Source organism: Rhipicephalus microplus, chromosome X, assembly GCF_043290135.1.
Source record: "Rhipicephalus microplus isolate Deutch F79 chromosome X, USDA_Rmic, whole genome shotgun sequence".
Lineage (NCBI taxonomy): Eukaryota > Metazoa > Arthropoda > Arachnida > Ixodida > Ixodidae > Rhipicephalus > Rhipicephalus microplus.
In genome coordinates this window covers 171,565,991-171,590,942 of record NC_134710.1, presented here as the reverse complement: position 1 = coordinate 171,590,942, position 24,952 = coordinate 171,565,991, and the positions used below count along the sequence as shown (strand labels likewise).

The window sequence follows — 24,952 nt, the reverse complement described above, 5'->3', positions numbered from 1 at the left end:
CGAGACGGGCCCGTGGACGAGGTCGCCACGGCCATCGTCCCCAATGGAGGCCGTACTGCTACAGAGATGGCCCCGTGGACGAGGTCGCCACGGCCATCGTCTCCGATGGAGGCCGTTCTGCTACAGAGACGGCCCCGTGGACGAGGTCGCCACGGCCATCGTCTCCGATGGAGGCCGTTCTCCTACAGAGACAGCCCCGTGGACGAGGTCGCCACGGCCATCGTCTCCGATGGAGGCCGTACTGCTACAGAGACGGCCCCGTGGACGAGGTGGCCACGGCCATCGTCCCCAATGGAGGCCGTTCTGCTACCGAGACGGGCCCGTGGACGAGGTCGCCACGGCCATCGTCTCCGATGGAGGCCGTTCTGCTACCGAGAAGGGCCCGTGGACGAGGTCGCCACGGCCATCGTCTCCGATGGAGGCTGTACTGCTACAGAGACGGCCCCGTGGACGAGGTCGCCACGGCCATCGTCTCCGATGGAGGCCGTACTGCTACAGAGACGGCCCCGTGGACGAGGTGGCCACGGCCATCGTCCCCAATGGAGGCCGTTCTGCTACCGAGACAGGCCCGTGGACGAGGTGGCCACGGCCATCGTCCCCGATGGAGGCCGTTTTGCTACAGAGACGGCCCCGTGGACGAGGTCGCCACGGCCATGGTCTCCGATGGAGGCCGTACTGCTACAGAGACGGCCCCGTGGACGAGGTGGCCATGGCCATCGTCCCTAAAGGAGGCCGTTCTGCTACCGAGACGGGCCCGTGGACGAGGTCGCCACGGCCATCGTCTCCGATGGAGGCCGTTCTGCTACCGAGAAGGGCCCGTGGACGAGGTCGCCACGGCCATCGTCTCCGATGGAGGCCGTACTGCTACAGAGACGGCCCCGTGGACGAGGTCGCCACGGCCATCGTCTCCGATGGAGGCCGTACTGCTACAGAGACGGCCCCGTGGACGAGGTGGCCATGGCCATCGTCCCTAAAGGAGGCCGTTCTGCTACCGAGAGAGCCCCGTGGACGTGGCAGGTGAGCGTTTATTTTGATAGGCAATCTGTTTTGGTTAGTAGGCGCTGGGACGGATACAGCTGGTATTAGCAGTATGAAAGCCTGGAAGACGTTTCGCGACATTTTCTCGAGGCAAAGGCTGGCGCATGCACCGTCGCGCCGTGAAAACTGGTGACCTATATATACCACGCGTAGGTGCATTTTTCGCTGTCGCTTTGATGCCGTGACATCGCCCCCGAGCGTGGCGCGTTCATGTGCGAGTGAAAGCGGCCGAGGCGGCCGGGAATCTTAGATCGTGATTCTAGCGGAGGGAACGCGCGCGAGCCGTAGTGCGAAAGACCCATGGCCATGACAGGTTCCGAAGGGACCGAGTGTTTTGATTGGCCGGGAGTGGTCCCATCTCAAGGAAGATCAGTAGACAACTCGTACCGTTTTTCGTGTAGTGTTTTCACCGCTGTTTGCTGTAAATAGATTACCAGCAGGGTGGTAGCTTCGCTCGCTGCAGCGGCTGCGGATCCTTAAGTCGACGTTTATGCCAGACTGGATGCTGGACTCTACTTCGTTTTAGTTCGTTATGATCGCGTCTATGCTTGGGCATTGCTGCATGTGTTTTGAACATTGTTCGTGGCTCAATTGATGATCTCATGCAGAATCGATAACCCGTATAGATAGTGTCCTGTAGACATTCGCATCTCGTCCCTCCTATACTTACAGGTGACAAGAACACCACACAGGTCGTACGACGGTCCGTATAGTCAAACTACCTAGTGGTTCTGATATGCAACGCATGTATGGCGGCTGTCAACTTGTGTTAGACGCTTCCGACCGTCTTTTATCGTTTCTTTCAGTTATAACGGTTCTCCAGCTGTCGCATAAGGGGCCTCTGCTGCATACAACCATTACAACAATGTTCTCTGAAGCGTGGATTCGTCGATCGAAACATGGCGCTTTTGAAGAGTCGTCAATGTCACCTATACTCTTTCCTTAACTTATTTCTCTGGACCCTTGATCGGAACAGACGCCTCCGAATCGCCACCATATAGGGTAGATAGGTAGCGATTCGGTGGCTTCTGTTCCAATTAAGCTCTTCATTCTTAATTTGCCTATTCCTCCCTTCATCCCAGGCTGATTTTTTTTCTACCAAGTGGTTTTCTTTCCTTCTCAATGCAGAAAGCACAGGCTGCTCCAATGATCGCTGATTTGTCAGTTCCATTCGTTCGTCTTAGTTGAAAATTCAGCTATAACAGTGTCGCTTTCGTTTTGAGCGATTCAGATGCTTCTGTTCCAATTAACCACTTCATTACTAATTTGTCTATTCCTCCCTTCATCCTGGGCTGTTTTTTTCTACTGCGTGTTTTTTCCTACTCAATGCGGAAAGCACTGCCTGATCCAATGATCGCTGATTTGTCAGTTCCGTTCGTCGGTCTTGGTCGATATTACTGTTACAACAGTGTCGCTTTCGTTTCGGCGCACGGAAGGAGAGGAAATTATGCCGACGGTGCAGTGCTGATCGCGGTCGAACCAGATAGGACACACTTTTTCAATAGTGATTGACTCCCGTCTTCGTGTACGTTCGTGTGTGATTTTGAACTGACCAGTTCTTGCAAGTTTTGTCGTCGATGCATCAGAAATGACGCGTGTGGCCGCCGCCACTAATTTTTCTTGCTGTCTGTTCATGCAATCTGCGTGCGTGAAGCCTGCTTCACGCATGCTCAAACATGTTATAATACCGAGCCATCGATGCATCGATTATTCATTGGTATAACATGTTTAAGGACACCAATTCAGAGGACACAACAGCCTAATCACGTGATACCTTTGTCAGATTTGGGCACTTTCTTTTGAGCCTGGACGCTCCTTTCATAGATTAAAATGTGTGTCATAGTTCTCATCAGGCTCTGCAGCTTATCAATCAGAAATTTTGCGTTTAAAGTAGTACTTTCTGAGGTGAATGAATTATTATTCGTAATTATTTAAGCCCATTGTAAAGAATGGTTGGTGTGAAGAAAGAAATTCATCAATTTTGATACCCTGACCTTACGGAGATATGGGAAGGAATTGTATAGAAGTCGTCTCGAAGTGCAGACGTCGTACCCTTTCATTTGTTATTTTCAGAGTTACTCGAGCGAAATGTGAGCATTAAAAAGCTACTTGTATTTTTCTTGCGCGCACTTAGATTTTTCTGATGGAGCCATGCAACACTGTTTCAAGTAAAGATCTAAAGGCTTCACTAAAATAGTTTATTGCCTCTACGAATCGACTGCTGCAAAAAAATATAATAATTAATGCGAGTTAAATTTGCTGCACGTTGCAATTGCTTTCCCACTTCTTTCGTCCCGATCAGCGCGCTGCAGCAGCAATTTCGGGGCGGTATATATCGTGGGAGAAACAAGTTACGTCACGCGCGCATCATGATCTTAAGCACTTTTCATGTTCGGATTACTTTCAGTGTGATCGCGAGCACGTGGCGACGGCCACGGTAAGTATGCAGTTCACCATGCTGAAATCAGCCAATGACCGTGGACATGATCTGGTCCTTTGGGTATATGACATCTTTTATAAAAACAAGAGGGAGTGATTTCTAGCTTACTCTGACAATTGTAAATTCCAGGTTGCTTGAAGCGCTATAGCGTTCTGCTCGCGTGTTCCAAGGAGCATCGAGTATACCGATCATCAGCGTTTGCGGGGCCCCTTTAGGGCTGGCGCTAGTCAACTGCAGTATGTCATGTGCACTCTAATGTACCGTCCAAGTGTTGCATATGTAAACAACACTTTTTTACCTCCCCAGGAGCTTTATTCATTCATTTATTTATTCATTTTAAATACCGCAAACATTCCGCCTCTCTCATGTTGTGATGCTTTGCATGATGGGTGGGTAACATATATGTTCACTGCCGTATAATTATTCTGCTCCGAGTTTTGAGCTTACCAAATCGCTGTGCATTACGAATCCTGTGTATAAGCCTACATGCCGCATTTATCGGTAAGGAATTACAAAAAATGAAAATTATTTTTTTGCCTATGTTACTAGCGCAAAGGAGCCTTATGAAGTCAAATGTCCGGCCGGTTATTTCTCTGCAGTTGAGAATGGGCTAAGGGCAGAGAAGTTACTACGTTTTCCGCAACAGAAGTTACATCGTAATAGCTGTATATATCTTTTATATTTTTGCTTGCTTTATTTCATCGTGATACAATATTGGTGGTATGTGTTTTCAGAGTTTGGGCGAGTAATAATTGTTACCGCATGCCTTGCAATTTTGCGCTTTGCGCTAAAATGTCTCGCAACAACTAAAGTAGTTGGTGGAGAACACACTGCAGCCCATAGATTGAGCGGTCAAAATAAATCGTTTTACTTAGTCAAATAAATCGTCGTTTTACTTAGTCATTATCTTCGAAATATCACTCTTGACACATTCGCTTCCAAAAGCCTGGCTGAGCGCCATTGTGAAACCGGTATTTAAAAGTGGCGACAGGATGCTTTTTACCAACTACAGGCCAGTGTCTCTGACGTGTGTTTGCTGTAAGGTTTTTGAACACGTCATTGCCAAACAGATGGCTATTTTCTTGGAGACAAATGGGTTGATATGTAGGCAACAGCACGGGTTTAGGCAATGGCTTTCCACGTTATCCCAACTGATTGAAACTCTCCACGATTTTGCCGCTGCCGTAGATAACAGAGAACAAGTCGACGTGATATGCATAGACTTTGCAAAAGCCTTCGATAAGGTCTCCCACCATAAATTGCTCTTCAAGCTCAAACGAACAGGCGTAAATGAAAATATCCTGAAGTGGATTGAAGCATACTTAACGAACCGCAAGCAGTTGGTACGAATTGATGGGTTTGAGTCTGAATCACTTGATGTTTATTCCGGTGTGCCCCAGGGCTCCGTGTTGGGCCCATTGCTGTTCTTGGTGTATATAAATGATGTTGTTGACATTGTTAACCCTCCTGTAAATATTAAATTGTTTGCTGATGATTGTTTATTCTATGCCCCAGTGACGTGTGCGAATGACCAAATTGTAATTAATGATTGTCTTGATGATTTTCAAACATGGTGCGATAAATGGGAGATGAAAATAAATTATTCTAAGACAACATATACGCATATAACTACCAAGAAACACGTTTTACCATTTACGTACAGCATTGGACCTAATTATTTACCGCAGGTGTGTGCATTTAAATATTTGGGAGTGCATATTACGAATGATTTGAAATGGCGTGCACATGTCGAGAATGTATGCTGTGCCTCTTACAGAAAACTGCGTTTCTTGCGTGCTAAATTACCGAATGCTACGAGAGACGTCAAGCTGCTTGCATATAAAACATTTGTGCGCCCTGTTTTAGAATATGCTTGTGCTGCCTGGAGCCCCCACCAAAAGGATTTAATAGATAAACTGGAACGAATTCAGAGACTTTCCGCGCGATTTATATGTTCGAAGTATAAAAGGACTGATTCGGTTACCGAGATGTTAAAACTAAGTGGTTTGGAATCTCTAGAAATTAGACGACAAAAGCAGCGCCTAAAAGTATTTTTTCAGATATTGCATGGTCAAATAAAAATAGATAGAACAATTCACGTACACCCCCCGCATAAGCTCAGCAGCCGGATCAATCATGACGCGGCAGTTCGCCCCTTCGGTGCTCGCACGGACGTCTTTCGCAAATCTTTTTTCCCTGATGTTATAGAAGTGTGGAACAAATTGCCGCGACATATTGTTGAAAATTCTGACGTTAAAAAATTTGAATGTGCTCTTGATGTTTACTTTGCCGAGCAATGAATATGCTATTGTGTTATTGTTCAAAGTTGCTGAATATATCAATGTCTGTATTTACTTTCCATATCCTATGCTTCCCTCCCTGTAATGACCCTCAAGTGAGGGTTGACAGTATAAATAAATAAAAAAATAAAAATAGGTGCATAGGCATATCGCTTCTCCTGCCTTGTCGTACATCACTCGCGTATTTACCGCTCTCTTCAAGAACACGAAAACGGCCTGCTGATCATGTGGTTCCTCCGCTGTCGCCCTTCTTGCCTCCTCTCTTCTTTTGATGATAGACATGAGGGGAGGAGGCTGGCGAAGCGCAAAACACTCCCAGGTCGCAAGAAAAGGAGAGAGAGAGACAGGCGCGCGTGCTTACGGTACGACTTCCGGGAGCTTCTGGAAGGCTCCCTGTGGATGCTTATTTTGAGATCCGTCTGCGAAGAGCCCATTTCTAAACTTGGCTAAAAGGACCCGGCCCGTGGCTGGCGTTCCCTTCTGCGGCGCTTCCGGCTCTGACTGCGACGCCGCGCAGCTCTTTCTGTCGCCAAGGCGCGCGGCCCCGGTGCAACGCACCCGCCGCGTTGTCGGCGCTCGGGCGCTGGTCTCATGAGCTTCCGTACGCTGTTCGCGTGGTTAGCATCCGCGGCGGACGACTACTCCTTGGGAAGGCTACCGATAGGCGTTGCCCTGCAGCGTCTTTCACCGAGCGGGGAAGTTCAAAGACGGCAGTTTTTCGCGCTAGAATATTTCTGATACAGGAGAAGAAATGGACAAAGGCCGACCCGTGGTAACAAGGACAACGACCGCTAGAAGCTATCGCACTCCGACGGCCATTGGGGCCAGTGATAGTGGCGAGCTGTGCTGCGGGTTCCTGAATTTGGCGGTTTTCAACACGAGGACAGGCATCTACAAGGTCCTTGAAACGGTAAGGTGTCTGCACTGGCTGTCGTAAGCGACTCGATGTACTTTCGCTCTGCCACAAAGGTTGTGCGCGGGGAAATCAAAGTCTTGGTGGTCTCTTTAATATATTTCTCGGTCTGGGAAGCGAAGAGAAAAAAAAAGCGTCGGTTGGGATGCAAGGGGCGTTTTATAGCGATCGAGACAAGTGTATGTACGGTAACATCAAATTTCGTAAGAAACTGAGCATTACGAAAGACCGCCACTGACTTGCATGTCCGTTTGTTTTCGTGTTTTTATATCCGTTTGTTCCCACCTAGCAGCCCTAGATGGGAACAGACGGACATGATGCTTTCTATAGTTTGATGCACAATTTGACGTTCTATTTGTGGGTAACCTAACTCGCGTAATTCTATATCAAAGATTTGGTAAAAAATGCTAACGGATAAGATTCATGATTTTGCGCAATGGGAAGGCGAACGAAACACTGTTGGTCTCACCAGTGCGTGCCATTGCCCCTCTCCCCTTTTTAAATTAGCTTCGCGCCATTCAGCTAGGAGATATGTGTCCTGTTTATATTTGTTTCAACCTGGATCATCGTCTCCATTTCGCTTTCACAAAAATATTTTCTTTTCGTACCTGTTGTTTACATAACAAATGTGTTTGAATATCAGGGAATATGACTAACAATTATGCTTATCGAAGGCTCAATTAGAAATCGCGGCGAGGGCGGATAAAAACTTTCTTCCGGATAATTTAGCAGGCTGCACCTTATTTATCCGAATATTGGATGACACTTTTTTCTCAGTCCATATGAACTGAGAGCTACGTCTCGATATATCATACCCGTCACAGTTGTTCATTGTGGCTATGGTGCTCTATACTGCCGCTCGTTGCGAATATACAAGATGCCCGGGTGCTCATATTTGGGTGCACGTTAAGGAACCTTATGTCATCTGAATGTCCAAAGTCACCCGCTACAGCGCCTCTCATGAGCATATAACGTGGTCTTGTGACCCAACAGTTATTATTACATCTCAATATATTCGTAGCCCCGACCAATATTCTTCAACAAAGTTGGTGTTCTTGCGCTGTTTCCAAGTGTTAAATATCATGTAGGCTACACCGCAGCTCTTTATATACGTATACATCTGCGGGAACTATAAACAGAATGAAAGTATAAAGAGCGTGTAAAAGAAAAAAAACGCCAGGTCTGTGCGGAAGGTGCAGCACAGTCACAGCGAAATCAGAAAAGCGGCCTTTCAGAGCCTTTTCAAAACACTCATTGGATAACTGCTCCCAGCCCACTTGCCAGATACCCACTACGATGTTATTAATTTCTGGGTAGTAGGCCAGCATTCGCTTAGCTATCCTTCGCCATTCTTCAGAGAAGCGTGGTATCCACTAAACACTTGAAAAGGAATTTTGTGCCAATCGTCCATGCAGTGACTGACGACAATGAGGAATTGTGCCTGAAGTGGGTATGCGCCACAGTTAATGGGTGATCAACAAGCTTTCGTAATGAGTTGGAGCATTGGACAACCCACTCGCTACGCTATTCGCATTGTGTGACACCTGGTTGTTTTTTTTCTGTTTTAAAACGCTTTATTACGCATACTAACGCGATTCCTTTCCTGACATCAAGCCTGCCTAAATAAGGCAAGTTTGCGTACAAGTCCCAAGCACCGTCGTTTCTCAGTGGTAGAATACTGGACTGATACACAGTAGACCCGGGTTCGAGACCCGCTGTATCATTGGTAATAGGTTTCTTTTTCTTATTTCGTGCGATAGTGGTTACGGACACTGCGTGCGGCGGACAACGGCGCCGCGCGTGACCAGAGTTTGGATTTCGTAACAGCTTTCGCTGTAAAATGGCGAGTCATTACCTCTGCGAAGGAGGACGACCAGCGAGGCTGTTTAGCCGATGACACAGAGGTGACGCGAAATTTGAAACCCGATCGCACACCTCGCAACTAATTCTAGAACCTTTATACACAAAGAGTTGTTTGAACTTAGCGTATACACCTTCGAAGTTATCCATTTCGGAAGCATGGTACTTCGTTCTGGGCCTTGTACTTTTGCCGCATTCTCCGCTTCGCAACATGCTTCATGTTGCGTGACTTGCTGCATGCACTTGGCGTGTCATGCGCAATCTTAATCGTTGTTTGCCTCCCGCGTGTTGCCTTGTTCGCTCTTGGTGTTTACCATGCAGTGGTGAGTAGCGGGTTTTTCCCGATTTGTGTGGCACTTGCGTTCTTGTAGACTCGCAGAAAAAAAAAAAAAAACATGGAACCCTATAACGACGTATAGCTTAGATATAAAACTAACTTATTAAAAAGAAAAGGAGATCCATGTTGAGGAGTAGGCAGTTATACTCGGATCGACTGGCTGCGTTCGTTACCTGTAAGGCTTTTAATTACACAATACTGAGGCTTAGCAGTCGACAATCCCTGTTGTTTTTCCTCGGGCCGATTGTTTTTTTGTTTTTTTTTTTTGCTTATCGGTGCTTTCGAATGGTGAGACCACACGGTACTGTACTGATGTGTTTTACGTTTGACATTTTGCGCTTTATAGACACGCGTTGGTTGACTTATATTCTAATCATTAGAAGTTTTCGTTTAACATCTGAGTGGTCTGCCTTGGTGGATCAGCAACTATTTATGGCGAGATCGGGCTATAGGTGGCAGCACTGTCCCGCGCAAGTGTTTTGTGTGGTCTGAGCCGATTTATGGGACAAGCAGGTCCCATTTAGTACTTTCGCACTAAATCACGCTTTTGCTGTGTTGTTTGTACGTGGTTAGCTTGTGGTCCGGCTGCTACGCACTGCTGTAGCGTGACTGAACTACTTATTTAAGTCTTTAATTGTCATCTGCATACTACCAAAAAGAGAGAAAGATCTTAGAAAGCCCGCATATTTGTGCGATTTGTTTAGTTTCACCGTTCGCACCTTATAGGCGTGACTTTTTTTTCTCTCATTCTGTTCATAAAATGTGGGACAGTCAATTAATCCAGTCAGGAAAGCATAGTGGCTGACGGCGTTTTGCGCTACACTACGTTTAGCACGTGACGCACACGTTTGTGCACCAGTGAAAATCTTTTATATAAATTCAGAAATCTTTCATTGATGGATTACGTGCATGACAGTGCTACAACAAAGGCCTGGTTGATGGAACATTTTTTTTTCAGACGAAAGTTCCCTCTGCCTTTCGTCGGTCAATAACAATGCCACACAAACGCTAAAACAACGAAGTAAAAAAAGATGAAAATTTCAGTGAAATAATACCTTATATATAGGGCATGCCATCTGAATTAATTTTTATGGGGCATTATATGGGGCATGCCGTCTTAGTCTGAATTATTTAAGGCTCTTTAAAGCGTTCTTAAATCTGAGCACACGGTTGCGCACGGTAACTCTGTATTAAGTACAGTGTAAGTAGCGGAGTCTCACAGTTTGTGATAGTAATATGTCTATGTATACTGGTACCACGGCCAGATAAACACAACTAAGGCTTCTCGCATGATCGATAAACCTTTTTTTTTTTTTACAACCGAGTCGCCATAACACGCGGCAATCACATAGCATCTGATAGTCCTCATGTTTGGGAGGATGCCAAGAGCATTTTGTGATGTGCATGAAACAGAGACCGGCACCCACTCTAAAAATATTCTGGTGAATGGAGGGTATACGACGACAATAAACAGCACTCTGGAAAGTTGCACTAATTAACCGATGTTATTACGATGCATTAGCAGCCCAGCAAGACCAAATACTTTCGTACATCGTATAAGACATACGTAAAAACAGTTACACTCGCACTGACATGACCGGCCAAAGCACACTTTTAGAACGTGCATGACGTATGCGCGCATAGAAACACGACGTGGCTAGCAGACGACGCAAGGAGCAATTCACACTTCACCGTTTTGGCCAGTTGCCGCCAGGAGGTGACTCTGCTCGATCTCGTGGCCAATGGGTGCTCGAATGCTGATCCAAAGGTCATGGTTTCCATCCCGGTGTGGCGGTCGCATTTCAATGGAGGCCGGGGGGGGGGGGGGGGGAGGTTGAGGCCCGTGTACTGAGCGACATTGGTTTAAAGAGCACCAGATGGTCTACATTTTCGAAGCCCTCGTCTCTTATAATCGTGTCTTGATTCAGTGACGTAAAACTCCGCATGTTAATATAATTATCATTATTATCATTATTATTATTATTATCATACTCCTGAAAGATTTCAGTACATCTATAAGTGTCGACATATTTTCGATTTAACACGGTAGTTATATAGGAATCGCTTGTACTAGCTTTTTAATTGTCAGATATGCTTAATTGCAAGTCAATAGGGAAACGATTTTTTAGGCGGATCAAAAGACTACTCCCGTCCTCGCTCTCTTCTTTTTAAACCACACCAGCGCGAAGAGTTGCAAACCTAAAACGTACGTCTCAGGAGCAAATATTATCATACCCCTAGAATAAGGCACGTGCTGAGATGTTGCGCACGCGTGGGGAAAGAAGTTGTAAAAACTACTTTTTTTCCTTTCTGCTTGTTAGCATCAATGGCATGGGACATTCACTCGGCGATCTGGCTATTTGTTCCCAGTGGCTGCTTTTGGCATAAGAAACCGCAATCTTTATATTAGCTGTGCGATACACTACCCATGGAGTTTCCTAAAATAGAGGGGACTCTGGCGCTGCGATCGTTCAGCGTTCATATTCCTCCACTGCGGCAAGCTGAACGTCCGTTCGCTTCCGCGTTGTTTTACACCACAATTAGTGCACTTGAATGAACCCTTTGATGCCCGCTGGCGCTCAGGGGCAACAACCCCCAATTTTTTTTTTCAGTAAACACACCCAGCTGCGCGACACTTCTGGCGTTATAAGTGGTATAAGAGACAACCGTCTTGGGCTTTAAAAAATACGTATGTACATATAAATGCAGCGCGTTTTTGTAGTGTTTTGTTCTAGCGTCTGACAGGTGGTAAATAAAGCTCCGCACGGAAGGAAATAATCGTAATTTATTCCCGAAAGCATTATTGGCATATTTTATTATTTCATTAAGCATATACCATATTTTTTGGCGTTCTTCATTGAAACAAAATTTGGGGGATCAAAGGATTAAAGTTACATAATACGCTTCCAAAGTATTTCATTGTTTCATTACCCGGCTTCATATAGCGGTTTTTTTTAGGCAGTTCCAAAGCGCTTCATTGGAATGGTAGCGTAACTAAATATATGCTGCTAAATAGCCCCAGAGAAAACTTTTTTCCGTGCGCCGCTGGCACAAAAGCGGCCATTAAATATTATTGTCTCTCTATCTTCGTTATTTGATTATCAGGGGGTGGTTTTGGGACGTTAAACGCCACATATTGATCAATTATATATTAGGAGAAAATTATTTTCACATCTGATGATGCAGTTAATGTCAGTCTAACAGCACTGTAAGTCACTTTTGATTACTATCGGGACTGATGCGGATTGAATTTCTTGATCCTGGTTGGTTCTTTTAAGTAAGCTGCAGAAGGGAGTTATCAATGTGAAGTAATTTGATCACCATCGAGTTTAATCGCAATCAGCAGTGCACAGTATGACAACGCTACGACATGTGTCGTCACCCCTAGTACACTGCATTTAAGTTTCTATTTTTCCAAATGTTACTCCAACTCTCCAGGCCGTTTGTAAAAATGTGACTGTTGATCGGTTTCGTTCTGTGAAAAAGGTGTGCAAATTTGGAATGGTGGTGAAAGGTGGAGCCATTTTGATTATGTGACCAGTGGCTAGCTAACAATTCTGAAGTGTCTGTTACCGTTATAGAAGATGAAGAATTTGAGACGATTTTGCATGTTTCGTTTTCATAATTCGTTTACGAACATAAATTATAGGAAGCGATGCTTCTTGTTGCACTTGAGTCCCTTGGCATCACCAACGGGGCAATGAGGCCCTCCCCCGTTTTATTGCATTTTGCATGTAGATACCTACTGTATATATATATATATATATATATATATATATATATATATATATATATATATATATATATATATATATATATATATATATATATATATATATATATATATATATATATATATATGGGATATGGCACAACGGGAGCGTTGTCAACAAGGATAAATATATTTATTTCCCAACAGTTTCGGGAGGTCCCCTCCCGAAACTGTTGGGAAATAAATATATTTATCCTTGTTGACAACGCTCCCGTTGTGCCATATCCCATACCTTCACGAAGACTAACTGGCCCATTGAATTATTACTCCCACTATATATATATATATATATATATATATATATATATATATATATATATACCGGGTGTTCAAAATTAAGCTTTATGATTTTTTTAAAATTAGGCGCTCGAAGGCACGTGAGAACCACTTGTGCAAATAAGTTAAGCGGCCAGGGGGACAGAAAGTTAGATGATAATTATCGCTGTCAGCAGCCCAATTAACTAAAATTTAATAATTAACTTTTTACTGGCTGCGGTAAGTTGGCATGTTTATATTGAAAAAATGTAGGCAGTGGTGTTTGTACACAGTTTCAGTTGGAAGATTTTTTCTAGCACGCCTGTGTTCCGAGATATCCGGCTCCAAAGTTTAATTGTCTTTCGCACGATTACGCATGCAAGAGGGTGAGGGTCCGCGCAAAGCTCCTCCCTAAAGTGACGCATCTGTTGCGTGTGGTGTTTAGTGTGTGAAGAGGGTGGAAGCGTAGGCATAGGTGATAGCAATTACCCTTGCCCTCTTCGGCCGGCGAAATCAAAAATCGAAGAACGCTTGCAACCAGTGTCGTAACACGCAACTGCAGAGCCTCTAACGATAGTGGCAGATACCATGCCGAGATAATGGTGCGAGCGGAGAATCTGGATGCCAGTGCGCGTGCGTAATAATCACTAGAGAAGCATGCGTGGTCGTTGCCTGGGCTACGCGAATAGCGTGACTGCTGATGTCCGAGTACTGTAACTTTTATTGAAACAAGAGCAACAACTCCACCAATAATAACTGAAACAGTTTTATCCTTGCTAACGCATATTTCCTGCTGCTACATAAGCATATTTCGGTCATGCACAAATCTCATCGAAACTCTTCACCTCTCAAGACGTCAATGCCCCAAAAAGTGTTCAAAATGCCTGCCTTCGGCAGCAACGCAAAGCATGAACCGCTGTCGCGTCGACTCGATGACTCGGCGCAGTACTTCTGCAGGAATACTCGCACAGGCAGATGTTATCCTGTCCTTCATGTCATTAACATCGCTGGGCTCTGTTACGTAAACTCGATCTTTAACGTAGCCCCAAAGGAAAAAGTCGAGCGGAGAAAGGTCAGGTGATCTTGGTGGCCAAAACATCGCTCCTGCGCGCCCAATCCACTGTTGTGGAAAACGTCTGTCCAACCAGTTCTTCGCCCTGGTAGAAAAATGTGGTGGTGCTCCATCGTGCTGAAACCATACTTGGCGCAGGTCATTCAGGGAAAGACTGCAGACAAGATCATCAATGACAACACCTAATATTTCTTCTGTGTACATCTTTCCGTTCAAGTTGTCCTCAAAAAAGTGAGGTCCGATGATCCTGTCCCCGAGTATGCCGCACCACACATTCACACTCCAGCGAACTTGATGCTTGTGCTGCCTCAGCCAGTGTGGGTTTTCTTGTGCCCAATAATGGGCGTTGTGAAGATTAACACTTCCATTTCGGCAAAACCGAGCTTCATCAGTCCAAATTATTCTGTGCAAAAAGTCATTTTCTTGATCAGTTTTGATGAGGCCCCAATTGCAGAAGTCAACTCGCCTTTCAAAGTCCGCCTCATTTAGGTCCTGATGAAGGTAAACGTGATATGGATGGAACTTGTGCTTTCTTAAAACATTTGTGACTGTTCCGATGCTGCGACCGCACTGATCGGCAATCTGTCGGATGCTGAGCTCTGGCATCGAGGTTACGCACGCGACAACGTCGATTTCAAAGTCTTCATCGACGATTGCCTTCCTGGTCCGTCTCGGAAGGTGGACAGAGCCTGTTGTGCAGAAGCGTCGAAACAGGTTTGTGAAAGTGGGCCTTGTTGGAAGGGGACGGTGTGGGTGGCGAGACGCGTAAAGCTCCATTGCTAACGAAGCGTTGCCATTCATTTCAGCCATTGCAAGCACCACGTCTACTTTTACTTTGGTAGAATACCTCACGCCAGAAGCAGCCATATTAGCTCGAAAGGACTCCACGTGGATTTCCTTGGTAGACCTTCAATGCAGAGACGCTGTGCTCTAACCGGAGGCACCCTAGTGCAGGACGGTCCTGCTAACGCGTTCACAAGAAGATGTCTCAGTGTGATCTAAAGTCACGAAAAAACGTCGCGAAAAATGGTCTCCTGTTATCGCGTTCATCAGGATCATGCGTAAGGCTCATGGCGCACCGCGCTGTCACATTTTGATTTCGCCGGCCGAAGAGGGCAAGGGTAATTGCTATCACCTATGCCTACGCTTCCACCCTCTTCACACACTAAACACCACACGCAACAGATGCGTCACTTTAGGGAGGAGCTTTGCGCGGACCCTCACCCTCTTGCATGCGTAATCGTGCGAAAGACAATTAAACTTTGGAGCCGGATATCTCGGAACACAGGCGTGCTAGAAAAAATCTTCCAACTGAAACTGTGTACAAACACCACTGCCTACATTTTTTCAATATAAACATGCCAACTTACCGCAGCCAGTAAAAAGTTAATTATTAAATTTTAGTTAATTGGGCTGCTGACAGCGATAATTATCATCTAACTTTCTGTCCCCCTGGCCGCTTAACTTATTTGCACAAGTGGTTCTCACGTGCCTTCGAGCGCCTAATTTTAAAAAAATCATAAAGCTTAATTTTGAACACCCGGTATATATATATAGGCAGGCATGGTGGTTGAGTGGCCGTAGCGTTGCATATAGTCCAGTAGATCCTCCGTGAGCGGTCACAACGTGGTTTATTTCGACGTTTCGGCCTAGAGTCTGGCCTTCATCAGGATAAATAAAGCTGACTCTAGGCCGAAACGTCGAAATAAACCACGTTGTGACCGCTCACGGAGGATCTACTTGACTATATATATATTTATATATATACACTATTGTGCATCTGCTTGAGGGGATTAGGGAGTGCGCGTTTGCATACACTCACGTTCAGCGACACCTAAACGTGTTGTTTGCACATCGTATACAGATGAACATATATATCAGCACAACTTTTGAATCTTGTGAGTTAGTATAAGCGTCTGAACCTATGAAAGGGGGATGAAGACGCTGGATATTTTTTTCTCGTCCATTATACTCATGGTACTTTAAAAAAATTCACACGAAAGTGTTTTATGCTGGGGTCCACCAAAACTTCACTTACGTACTTCCGTCACGTATATAACGGTGTTAAAGGTACACGACTACAATACAAAGGAAGAAATTAGGAGAGAAAGTTACGCGAATCTGGAGGACCCGGGAATCGAGCCCACGACCTCTCACCCACAGCGATAGAAATTGGGCGCTTAACCCTTATGTGCCTAAACTTAGGAAAATCAACAAAACTAATTTATTTCTCCAAAACGATTACTTCTACGACCTCAGAAAACAGAATAAAGCTTTTATTTAAAAACAAACTCTTTCGAACAGTGATATTGTAGCCATCCTGTATGTAGGACGCCTATGTTCGACAAGCCGTGAACAAAATACATTAGCGCCTATCACTGTCATATGAAAGTTACTGCACACCCAATAACTGACAAACAGTCGACAAAAATATCAGCACCATTGAGAACAATTTGACTCTATATTACTTTATATTTTTCACGCTATAGCGCTCAGCCACGTGCACGTGAAATTGCCATTTTGTGACTGCAAGCACGTGGCCATTTGTAGCCCAGAGTTCACCTAGACTTGCATGTGACGAAGACAGGGCATCATGAACACACCTTACGTGGCACTACCTCTTTTACAGAAAAAAAAACACATTCGAGTTACACTGAAAAGTTTCACCGTCCTATATGTAGGACACTGGGCATATATGAATTAACCAACTGAGCCATCGGCGCATTTGCTAGCAGTCCTTCAGACGCGCCTTATATATCTCACACTCCTTCGCTCTGTACATGCGTTCTTCGTTTGTTGGGTTGGTAGTTGGTACCACCGCCTAATAGCGGAGAAAGGAAGCACATGCATTAGTGACACTAACTAAAGCCGACAGAGAGCGCTGCGGTAGTTTCAGCACTACGGGGCCTCGAGGCCAGCATTCGAATGGATGTTGGCATCAGAGCTGAATCAGAATTAAAGCCCATATTCGAAGTTCCAAGGGCTTGGGTTCGAGCGTCCTAGGTGGAGTTGGCCCTACTCGAAACAGTGTAACATGGCCTCAGCAATCGGCTTTGGCAAAGTTTCTGGAGCTAATTTTGGAGGCCACTAATGGAGCTTGCCATTGTGACGCGCTCGCTGATTTCACTTTCGTGTTGTGCTCGCGTGTGCTGCGTTGTGCAGCTTCCATACGCACCAGTGGTGTATCTCCGCCGTCTACTAATACGAACGCGATGGTGCTTGATGACTGCGAGAACTGCTGCTTTAAAAGACAATGGCGTGGATGGGTGAATTTGGCGCTAGTGCGTTTGGTGCAGTGATGGACACGGCATGGGGGAGCGGTAGGCCTTCGCGCGTTCACGACCCAAACTAAGAACTCTGTCTCTTTGAAGTTGAGAGCATCGCGGCCACACTGGGTGCCATACAGACACGGATGCAGGGTGGAATTGATCGTGTCTTCGCCGAAGCGGCTTACTAGCAGGACGCAACTCGGCAACACGACGGTGCATGCCAAGTACATCCACAGGACGGTGGCCGACCCGCAAATCACACACCCGTGTAGCCAATTACCGTGAGTTGAAAAACGAGCAAGAACCCGTTGGGGTTTAAGTGTGATTTGCGCGATGCTCCGGTGCGTACGATGCAGTTTCTGCGGAAAGTGTATCCTGGTCGCCGGCCGTAGTTTGTCGTGATGGAGATGTGCCACCAAGTGTCAACACCAATAGACATCACAGAGATCAACCACAATATTTATGGTAACGCTCGCATGTGCAAAACAGTTGGTGGTTCCCTCAATCAATAAAATTACTTTGGCATTCCCTGGTTGTTTGATCTTCTGTGGCTGTGTGCTATGCTGCAGGCGCTGTCGAGCATCTCGCTGTGCCTGATCCTGTGGTACGGGACGCCCGTGTGGCTTTTGCTGGGACCCGCCTACCCGTTCTACCTTACAGCGGTCACCTGTTCGCTCATGGGCTCCGCCACGTTCCTGCTGGCGTACCTCGTCTCCAGGAACACATTCCTCGTAGCCAGGGGCACCGTGCTGGTATGACGCGTGACGCAACTTTCCCACAAACAGTGCCCACTTGTCGTCACCCGGCACTGGCATTGAGTTGTAGCGGTGTCACACGGGCACATTTAATAACGGTCAGGGCCAATTTGAATCAGATTTCTGAATGGCAATATACAATCGTCGATGCTGCACTTATCTTGATCGAGTTTGGCAGAGATGTCTGTCAAATGGTGGTCTGGGAGCCAGATCACGATGTACAGATCGGGCCCTGTTCGCAATTAAAAGTGGCAGTGTAACAGCGACGGATCCGGATCGAGCCGAAACTGGATCGGCCCTGATCGCGGTCAAAATTTTCCATGTGACACCGGTATTAGTGTTGCGAGACCAATGAGTCTAAACACAAAGGCCTCAATATTACCCATGATGATGGTTGACTTGGTGCGCTCATTCTGTTTTTCACAATAATGGTCATCTGAAGTTTTACGTGATCACAAATTAGATAATTATTAAATATTCTCCTAAACAGTAGACCGTTTTCATCCTTCGCACTGCTCTTTGTAAGAAAAAAAGAAAACATTTTATTTGATTTCATGCATTACAATTTTCTACTTACGAAAGCCCCGCCGTGGCGGTCTAGTGGCTAAGGTACTCGGCTGCTGACCCGCAGGTCGCGGGTTCGATTCCCGGCTGTGGCGGCTGCATTTCCGATGGAGGCGGAAATGTTGTAGGCCCGTGTACTCAGATTTGGGTGCATGTTAAAGAACCCCAGGTTGTCGAAATTTCCGGAGCCCTCCACTACGGCGTCTCTCATAATCAAATGGTGGTTTTGGGACGTTAAACCCCACAAATCAATCAATCAATTTCTACTTACAAAAATAAAAGATGAGTCAATTACGATTAAATGAGTACAAAATGAACAGTTTTTGCAACTTTTTACAATCTTTACACCACCCGCAGGTCGTGGCTTCGAATCCCGGCCGTGGCGACCGCATTTTCGGTGGAGACGAAAATGCTTGAGGCTCTTGTGCTTAGGTTTAGGTGCATGGTAAAGAACCCCAGGTGGTCGAAATTTTCCGAGCCTTCTGCTCCTTCATAATAATATAATGGTTTTAGGATGCTAAACCACAGTGCAATCGTTAAACCATATACTAAACAAATGGTTGCGTCCGATTCCTCAACAATATTCCACAATTTAGTGTTCTTTAGGAACTCTTCTGGAATATAAATTAGCTAGCGGTTACTAAGTTCGGCGTCAGTATACATTTGGCGTCGGGAGGCTCAATTAACAACTATATTCTGATACTTCAGAATTGCGAAAACAATCTTAGTTATGTTGTATACGTAAGCAATCTGAGTCTTTCCGCGTTTATAGTTGGTTCTATTTCGAAGTTTTTTTTCGTAAAAGAAATTATAGGGACTCGTAGACGAATCTCGTAAAATTCCTTTTACTTTTTATAAAGTCTCAAACCATTAGTGTAGCGGGGAGGCACTGCGGGAGCATGCTCTGCTGTCATGGAACAGCAAGTAATCTTACGACTTTGTTCGTTTGTATTCGCGAGAACTCTCGAAGGATATACAGTTCCATTTTTGGTGTCTACACTGAAGCACGCAGTTCATTATGACAATAGTGCGGTTATCATTTGTGGCATTGGCAGTCATTTAGTAGGCCAGTTACGAGAAAGTAAATTTGACGCCTCGCTGACTTTCACCACGTATTCGTTGCTTCCGAATAATTGTTGACTTGTTTAACTCTAGTTACATCGAAGCGTGTGCGATGGTTCAAGATTTAGTCAGCCTGACAAACGAATTGTTTACTCGCACTCTTCTGGGCTTTGTCCGAAACAAGAGTAGGCACGCATAGCTTCACGAAAATCAGCTGCGCTCATGTAAAGAAAAGGTGCCTCTAAGGGTATAAATCACGGATTTAAGCGTACAGCAAGTTTTTTTTGTTTTGCATATGAAGATGAATACAAATAGACCCTGGTACGCAATATGCGGCAGATGCATACATACCTACGTGAATGATCACAGGTTCTGTATCGAATGTTCGCCGACTTCCTTGTTCTTAAATTAGTTTGGCCAACCCGCCTCCTGATTGATTTATTTGTGGGGTTTAACATCCCAAAACCACCATATGATTATGAGAAACACCATAGTGGAGGACTCCAGAAATTTCAAGCACCTGGGGTTATTTAACGTGCACCTGAACCGGAGCCCATGGGCCTACAACATTTCCGTCTCCATCGGAAATACCGCCGCCGCAGCCGGGATTCGATCCAGCGACCTGCGGGTCAGAAGCCGAGTACCTTAGCCACTAGACCATTGCGGCTGGGCCAATGCGCCTCCTGGAAAGTGTTGCAAGTGAGAGAAGTTTGTTGTGATAACAAAGTACACGTATAGGCATGGCACGCTAATGTATTTCAACATTGAAAGTGCCTTATTGCCACTTATAAAAGTGCGCTTTATTCTACACACAGTCGCCGTGTGATATCGAATTTACGGAACAGTCAATCGCTGTAGTGAAACCAACTGGTCCGGCATGGAGTGTCATGCTAGTGAATCAATGTGGTTTTGTGCAGGACTGAATGCATGTAGTGTGTCCTTGCGCGGCAACATGCGAGTCTTTCGGAACCGCACAGTTCACTGTGTTAACTACGTGGGTTTGTTTTGCAGCAATAGCAACAAGTACCTCATAGGAGCGGTGCTGTGCATACATAACATTAGAGAGGGAGAAGTATACGGTAATGTTGCAGCTGTATCGGCTCTACGGTTTTTCGACGGAGTGCTATAATCGGATTACTGAACCTGACGAACATTTCCTAGCGTGCACAGAACGACCGGCGCACTGCTTACGGATACATTTTTTTTTTTTTCAGGAGACGATACAGAACGGCGTCTCCTTCCTACTCCTGGGCGGCTCGTCAGCGTTCCTGCTAGTGCAAACGTACTTCTTCCTATGGCCAATGTACTTGTTCATCCCCTTCTTCCAGGCCTACCCCGCCATGATGGCTGCTGGTGTAGGTGATAGCAGCTCGCCTTCGCGCTTTTTTTGTCCCACTGTCGGGCCATGGCCGTGAGAGCTGTCCGGGTCAGACCCGTCCTGACAGCACGTTTAGGCGCTTTGTTATCGAGCCCACTGCTATATATCATCTGCACGCGCGTGTCGGAATTGAAATTAACGCTTTTATAGAAAGAGGTGCCTGATAAAACTAGCAAGGAAAAGTGGCGTGCTTGCGTTGCATATTGCATCGCAACAAATGTGGCGGCCGTTTGCGTTCTTTCGCGGGCATCAATATCCATCGGGTATCAAAAATAAATCGACGTGAGGGGGATCAGCTTGAGTGCTTCCGCGAACGCTGACCGAAGCGGGGACATAATGCAGAGCTCGCCGCGGCCTGTTTTGTGAACGTATATCATGTCGGAGAGTTGCCCTTTGCACGCGACCGACCAAATACGTGGCTTACGTTAGCTGATTACATTGTATTGCGTTGAAAGATTGGTTGCAGAAGCGCTTAGTGGCGTGCCAAGTATACTATAGCTGTTATAAACTTCAATATTGTTTCCTGGCAGTCTCGTTGGTGGTGTATGTATACGTACTTTGCAGTTTTACTGCACTTAATAAGGACAAAACAAGGCAAAGAATGGGCAGGACAGCGTGCGGTACCGTAGCCCGCAGCTGATCATGTTGTAATTCGTGATAAAAATATTTAGTTGTAAGTCGCCACAGTGTCCTTTCGTCACATTTTTTTGCTTGCGTTTATATGTGCTGAGTACTCCATTGATTTTGCTATCAAACTGATTGACTGAAGGAGTGATTTGTGCCGCATCAATGAACGTGCACTTGATAGTTCGCGAACTTTGAGTGTTGTGGATCAATTTCGCGTTCGCAAGGAAGCTTGCAGCAACTGTCGACCTTCGAAAAGGGAGGATGCAGTCATCACTCATGTATTCAGCGAATGAAGCTGGTTTAATCGCATTGTAAGCTGCATCTTCACAGCATCATTGCACTTTCACCTTTTCGACCCTCGTAACATATATATATATATATATATATATATATATATATATATATATATATATATATATATATATATATATATATATATATATATATATATATATTGTCGCTAGGTGAAAATAACAGAGTACAGGACGACGGTGCGACCAGAAAAACGAGGTCTGTATTAACAGAACAAAAGAGCAGCCACTTCGACTTCTTCTTTCTCAGAGGAATCGTGGGTGCTGTCCACGCTCATCACTTCGTCGTCCTCTGTCTTCTTGCCCGGCCTTTAGCCGTGACATTATATGAGGGAGAGAAGTGTATACCTAAAGGCTCGTATTTCCGTGTTTTAACACAATATTAATGAGATATAACAGACAGTAATGCCAAGGAATGTACAAGGGAAGTCATTAGAGCCAATGGAATGTAAATAAGAAGAAAGAAGAAAGAAAAGTGGATGAAAAAATTACCAGCTGTGAGCAGGAATTCGAAGGTCGTAGGTTCGATTCCTGCTCATAGCTGGTAATTTTTTCATCCACTTTTCTTTCTTCTTTCTTCTTATTTACATTCCATTGGCTCTAATGAATTCCCCTGTACATTCCTTGGCATTACTGTCTGTTATATCTCATTAATATTGTATATATGTATATATATATATAAAAGCCTGAGTTTGAGTATTTTTGTGTTTTAAAATATTGTTAGATTAGACATGTTTAATTAACTAACGTTTGAGGGAACGAAGCGGGATAGAAAATTTCAATGACAAAGTTGTAGATCAGTTTTCCTCCTAACTACAAGTTCCCGCGAGCACACAAAAAAAAAACGCGAGAAACCCGCTCTCGCGCCAGTGCGCACGATGATTCTAGTGCTCCCTAACGTTCCACGTACGAATGACCATAGCATTTGCCCGATTGTTCTGTCTCGACAGGGCCGCAACGATGGTGGTGGCTTTACAATAAGCACGTTTTGCTATCGGCCACAAAAGCGATAACCATTGTGCCTTCTTATCGCTGTCATGAACCGGAGCGAGACAAGCGTATCGTTCGTAAGCGGAACGTTATAGAGAGCACCAGCATCACGGCGCGTGTGGGCGCGCCAGTTCAGCATACCAACCTATAGAACTTTCTCATTGAAGTTTTTGATTCAACTTCGTTCCTTCAAAAGTTAAACAGATCTAAAGAACAATACTTTAGAACAGAAAAAAAATGGTCTAACCCCAGGCAATGGTCAGCAAGGTGAATTTGGTTACGTCGTAATTGCGTGTGTTGGCATAGTTTTGTGTGTGTGTTGGCAACCAGCAGGAGTTAGCAAAGGCGTGCGAAGTCTGTGTATCAAAGTGAGCCGATATGGCGGGTTTCTCACACACGATCACATTGTCGATTTCAATGCATGAAAGCCCAGCCACGCATGTTGCCTCCTCGTGTGCGATTGACGACTTTCCCGAGTGTGCCTCAATATTCTTTTGTTTGTTTTTCCCAGGTGCTGGGAGCAGCAGCTGCTGCAGTTCACTTCATGGACTCGGTGCTGGCGTGCCGTAATCTAAGGCAGTGAGCACCTGCAAATAAACGTTTTTTTTTTTATTATTGTGGGGAGGGGGGATATTAAATACTGTTACCCTTTATTGCCACGCTTGTTCATTCAATGACATAACACATACACACAAACGCATGTACGTTTTTTTAAGCTCTCTTTCTCCATTTCCTTAAACTCCCTTTTAATACTACTAAAACAATCCAGCGATGCACATTCACGCTCCATTTAATCGGCTATGTGAGCGGTTTTCAGGTGTTCCTGTAAATACACAGAATAACGACGAGTCGAGCTAGTGCTAATACGCCACTATGCTCTGTGTCCGCCTCGGGAATCTGTATACAGTGACACACTACGCGCGATGGTATGCTGGGACAACCGCTCAGCTACACAAGGCGGCTAGCGGAGCAGAATGCTGTTGTCGCGCCGTTCCATCGCGTCCGTGAAGTTTGCTTTTCCGCGCCGCAGCGGAACACTCGAAGTCATTTTGGTAACGTGACAGTGCTCGGCGAGTAATGGCGCGAGTTGTGAGCGTATCGGCTGCTGACCCGCAGGTCGCGGGTTCGATTCCCGGCTGCGGCGGCTGCATTTCCGATGGAGGCGGAAATGTTGTAGGCCCGTGTACTCAGATTTGGGTGCACGTTAAAGAACCCCAGGTGGTCAAAATTTCCGGAGCCCTCCACTACGGCGTCTCTCATAATCAAATGGTGGTTTTGGGACGTTAAACCCCACAAATCAATCGAGTTGTGAGCGTATGCGAACCCTCACCCTTGTCCGCTCTGTCAAACGCTTTCAGTGCATATGAATCCATATTCAAATGAGCACGTTCCGCTCGCGAAACGTGCGTGCGGGGATCTTATAGTCCGCTAAGTTCCCCACGCCACATGGTTTCATAAATTAAAACATTGCGTGAAAAATTCATTGCGCCGAAAGGGCTAATAAATGTGACGAAATGAAGTCGGAAATTGAAAAAGAAGTGTCCGAACTATCCTCAATACAACTGCGCAAGTATAAGTATAGTAATTTTTTGTCTTCTTTAAAACTTTGCAAAGTGGAAAACGATTGCGGAATGCGATAATGATGGCGCTCGCCACAACGAAATAATGACACGTAACTGTTTGCTAATACATCAGTAGCTATAGTATATTTTCAGGTGTTTTATCAGATGTCTAACCTGCTATTTACAAATTAGGTCTTCCATAACACTAGCGTATGGGCCGCAGCAGTGGACAATCTTCATTGCCTAATTATAGGACAGCAGCATAGTTTCCGAAAATTAACTAGAGGGGGCTGTGGCACTGCGATCATTGAGCGACCATGGGAATGATAGTACACGGATCTGCTTAGTCTTGGTACTTGCGGGTGGCGAATCGCACCTGTGGCCTTTTTTATTGATGTGTTTTGGTTTTGTTTCGAGGAAAATAACCTTTTTGAACTTTGTCACCCG

At 45.4% G+C, this 24,952-nt stretch overlaps 1 protein-coding gene across 3 annotated transcripts in view; it reads left to right on the top strand.

Annotated features, from left to right (window-relative positions):
* sing (MARVEL domain-containing protein sing) overlaps nt 1–23,597 on the top strand; it is a 109,935-nt gene extending 86,338 nt beyond the window's left edge. The window contains exons 1-4 of one of the 3 annotated variants that reach the window (XM_037426461.2): nt 6,234–6,688; nt 17,826–18,008; nt 20,852–20,992; nt 23,455–23,597. In XM_037426461.2, coding sequence (XP_037282358.2) covers nt 6,530–6,688; nt 17,826–18,008; nt 20,852–20,992; nt 23,455–23,526 — 555 coding nt within the window. In that variant the 5' untranslated portion in view covers nt 6,234–6,529 and the 3' untranslated portion in view covers nt 23,527–23,597. Of the gene's footprint in view, nt 1–6,233; nt 6,689–17,825; nt 18,009–20,851; nt 20,997–23,454 lie in introns of those variants that run through there. The other 2 variants (XM_075878205.1, XM_075878206.1) reach the window with 2 other exon arrangements.
* Nucleotides 23,598–24,952: the final 1,355 nt, after the last annotated feature.